This window comes from Tachysurus fulvidraco, unplaced genomic scaffold, assembly GCF_022655615.1.
Source record: "Tachysurus fulvidraco isolate hzauxx_2018 unplaced genomic scaffold, HZAU_PFXX_2.0 HiC_scaffold_52_np12, whole genome shotgun sequence".
In the NCBI taxonomy this organism is placed as follows: domain Eukaryota; kingdom Metazoa; phylum Chordata; class Actinopteri; order Siluriformes; family Bagridae; genus Tachysurus; species Tachysurus fulvidraco.
In genome coordinates this window covers 11,296-14,534 of record NW_025927203.1, presented here as the reverse complement: position 1 = coordinate 14,534, position 3,239 = coordinate 11,296, and the positions used below count along the sequence as shown (strand labels likewise).

At 35.7% G+C, this 3,239-nt stretch overlaps 1 protein-coding gene across 1 annotated transcript; it reads right to left on the bottom strand.

Moving 5' to 3' along the window:
- Nucleotides 1-741: 741 nt before the first annotated feature.
- LOC113637993 (C-type lectin lectoxin-Enh6-like) lies at nucleotides 742-1,957 on the bottom strand. The gene is made up of 3 exons (XM_047809784.1): nucleotides 1,623-1,957; nucleotides 1,224-1,318; nucleotides 742-890 (listed from the first exon to the last, which is right to left on the bottom strand). Exons 1-3 carry the CDS (start codon nucleotides 1,915-1,917, stop codon nucleotides 786-788), a joined length of 495 nt encoding a protein of 164 aa, XP_047665740.1. The 5' UTR covers nucleotides 1,918-1,957; the 3' UTR covers nucleotides 742-785.
- Between the last annotated feature and the right edge of the window lie 1,282 nt (nucleotides 1,958-3,239).

Genomic DNA, 3,239 nt, shown 5'->3' with positions numbered 1-3,239 from the left:
GTGGATGTTGGAAGTTGTCTCCTGTATGATCTCCTGTCCATGTCTCTGACCTTGTTTGTGGAGCTTTCTGGATTTGTTCTTGTTTCTGTTCACCCTGAACCTGAAACTTCAGTAAAAGGTAAAAACAAAATCCCATCTGAATCTCTGATGTTCAGTTTCTAGGGACTTGCTGCAAGATGTGAAATTGCATAAGAACATAAAATGTTCACACACTTAAACAGAAATAAACATATTTTATTAAAAATGAACAGAAATAACAGCATTACAAGATACAGAGGATACACCGAGCTAAAGAACCGAATAAAATATTAATTAATTTAATTGAATATATTATTTAAAAATAGTCAAATTCACTTCATTCTACTCTGGAAAAGGACGGAGACAAAAACTATTAAAATAAATATCCCAGAAACATGATAGGGATATTTTTTATTTAAAATTAAGTTAACATCAATTTTTTTTGAATCTCTAAACCTGAGGATTGTACAGAAGTATAATAATAATAATAATAATAATAATAATAATAATAATAATAATAATAATAATAATAATAATAATAATAATAAAATAAAAATAAATAAGAAGAAGAAGAAGAAGAAGAAAAATAAAAACTAATAATAAAACATTATATTAATATTAATAATAATAAAAACTGTAAATAAATATGGTAACAGATGAAACATGAAGCTGTGCATGTTCACTGTGATGCCCTCACTTTCAGTAGATTTAGAGGGTTTGAGGAGATAAATATATAAATAAAATTCTAACATGAGATAGTTTACACATTACAGGTCTTTGTTCTTCTTCTTAAAGATGTTTCCGTCTGGCTGAACCCTCCACATCACTGTGATGTTCTCCATCATGCCATTTTCCTCCAGTTTCTTATTGATCTGAAGAACAGAATCAGGATTTGATTTGCGTATCATTAATAAATCTGCGTTACAGTTTGGGCTTCAGCACTTTCTGTTGTCACTGTAATTGTGATAAATGAATCATTTTTGAGAAACTGTCTGGAGCTTTGACACAGCAGACATTATATGGATGAATGATCATGTAAATGAGGAAGAATCACAGCATAAAGATTTAAATGATTAAAGGTGGAGGGGAATTAGACAGAAAATTAAATGGTGGCTTGTGTAATAAATAAATTTGTATTAAAATCCTTTTAGAAAAAGTTCTTTCTGTTATGATGGACACAATTACACAGACGTCCTAAAACTCACCTGCTCTAAAATAGACGACTGCACATCAGGATCAAACACACGGCCATCAGACTTCACCTGCAGCCTCATCACCTGTCGTTCCTTCACCGGGACAACTGAGGAACGAAGCGGAGAACCATCAGTGACCTAAAGTTGGGGTTTACGGTCATGTGACTGCTGCAGGTTTGTTTAAGTAAATATTATGACCATTGATTTTTTTATAGTGTTGTGAAGAATACTGAATTAAATTGTGAACTAAATGAGATGTTTCTTTAGCTGTATGTTAAAAGGAAATGCAGATTTCTATTGGGTTTAAATTCCGGGTTAGATGATGGTGTGTGATGATGATGAAGATGAAAAAAGCCACACAACAGACATACAGAGTTGAATATAGTAGAAATCATGTAAATAAAAACCTACGAGTGTGACAGATGGAGTAATAAGTTTCTGTACAATCTCGATCAGTAAACGATCTCCTATAAAGATCTCCACAATCTTCATTTCTATAATAATTATTAGGTTGTCCTGAATCCCACAGGAGATTAGTAGGCTCGGTCCCATCTGACCACTTCCAAGTGTCCCTAAACAGTCCGATCCAGGAGGCTCCCTGGTCACGTGCTATCTGCTGTAACAGGTCGTTGTCGGTTTGGTTGAGTGCACTGGCCAAATCAGTGTGAAATGTTCTGCAGTAAGTCTGAGCTTCAGTCCAGCTCATCCGACGACTGGAGACACCGACGAACCGGTCGGCACCACTGTTATTCGCTGCGAAGGACAATGAGTAGAAAATTAAAGGGGGAATCTGGATTAGATTAAACACTTCTTGTTGAGATTTTTTTATTTAAAGATCTTGTTCTTCACAATCAGGCTGTTGACTCACCATTAAAACATATAACCGGTTTAATATCTATGCAGGATTCATCAAACCACTTTCCCAGATAATTAATATAAACACATGATTGATCCCCATTGGCGTTATTGGGTTCTCCAGAGGACCATTTCCTCAGAGTAATATTCTTCAGTGGAAGGTCGTCTAAAGACGAGCGCCAGCTATCAACATCGTTGTACAATCCGATCCAGGCACGATCAGTCAGGTGCGCGCTCTCCATTACTTCTGTCAGTCTTTTCCAATCGTCAGTACTTTCGATGGTTGCCAAGTCAGTGTACATCACCCTGCAGTAGTTCTGTGCCTGAGGCCAGGTCTTGCGGGTCATGATCAGGTGATATTTATGGCGGAACGGTGGCAGCTTGGATACAGCCAGCAGCATAGCACCTGTTGGTGATTAGGGCAGATTTATAATTTAACTTAAATGATAATTTGAGACTTTTGTTCTGAGTAAAAATGTTTTAGCACAAACTTTGATGTTGTTGACTGAATTACTGCAGTAAAACAGCTGCTGATTTCCAGAACAAACATCTCTTGCTAGTCTTTCACCTGTCTCTTATAAATCTCAAACATATTAGAAACAAATCATTTGTTTCATGATCTGCGTTGCTCCTGATTTGGGTTTAAAATTCTTTTTAATTCATTCACATGTTTCTACTTGAATAAATCCTAACAACCCAAACTCATCAATCAGCAAACACACAGAAATGAGATGTGAGTAGGTCTTTTTATCAAATAAACAAATAAATAAATAAACAAATAACCTCATTTTATATCAATATATTGTCAAAATTTATGAATACAATTTTAGTGTTTCGTAGTAAAAGAGCTCATGTACAGTGAACTGCAGTGATGAATCTGTTCTCACCTGTGAAACACAGAAGAGTGAAAATCGGCCTCATGACAAATGAGTAACTGTGGAGTGTTAAAATAAACAACCGGTCAAAATCAAATGAGAAAAACAAAATTGTTGATGGAAAAAAATTTGATTTAGATCTCATCTAGCACACACACACACACACACACACACACACACACACACACACACACACACACACACACACACACACATACACACACAAACACACACATACACACACACTCACTCTCTCACACACACACACTCACACACACACTCTCACACACACACACAC

Coding starts and splice junctions, on each gene's coding strand:
- LOC113637993 (XM_047809784.1), bottom strand. CDS start 1,917: ATGAGCTGGACTGAAGCTCAGACTTACTGCAGAACATTTCACACTGAT. Junction 1,319..1,622: donor TTACTCCATCTGTCACACTC/GTAGGTTTTTAT, acceptor TTCGTTCCTCAG/TTGTCCCGGTGAAGGAACGA. Junction 891..1,223: donor AGTCGTCTATTTTAGAGCAG/GTGAGTTTTAGG, acceptor TCTGTTCTTCAG/ATCAATAAGAAACTGGAGGA.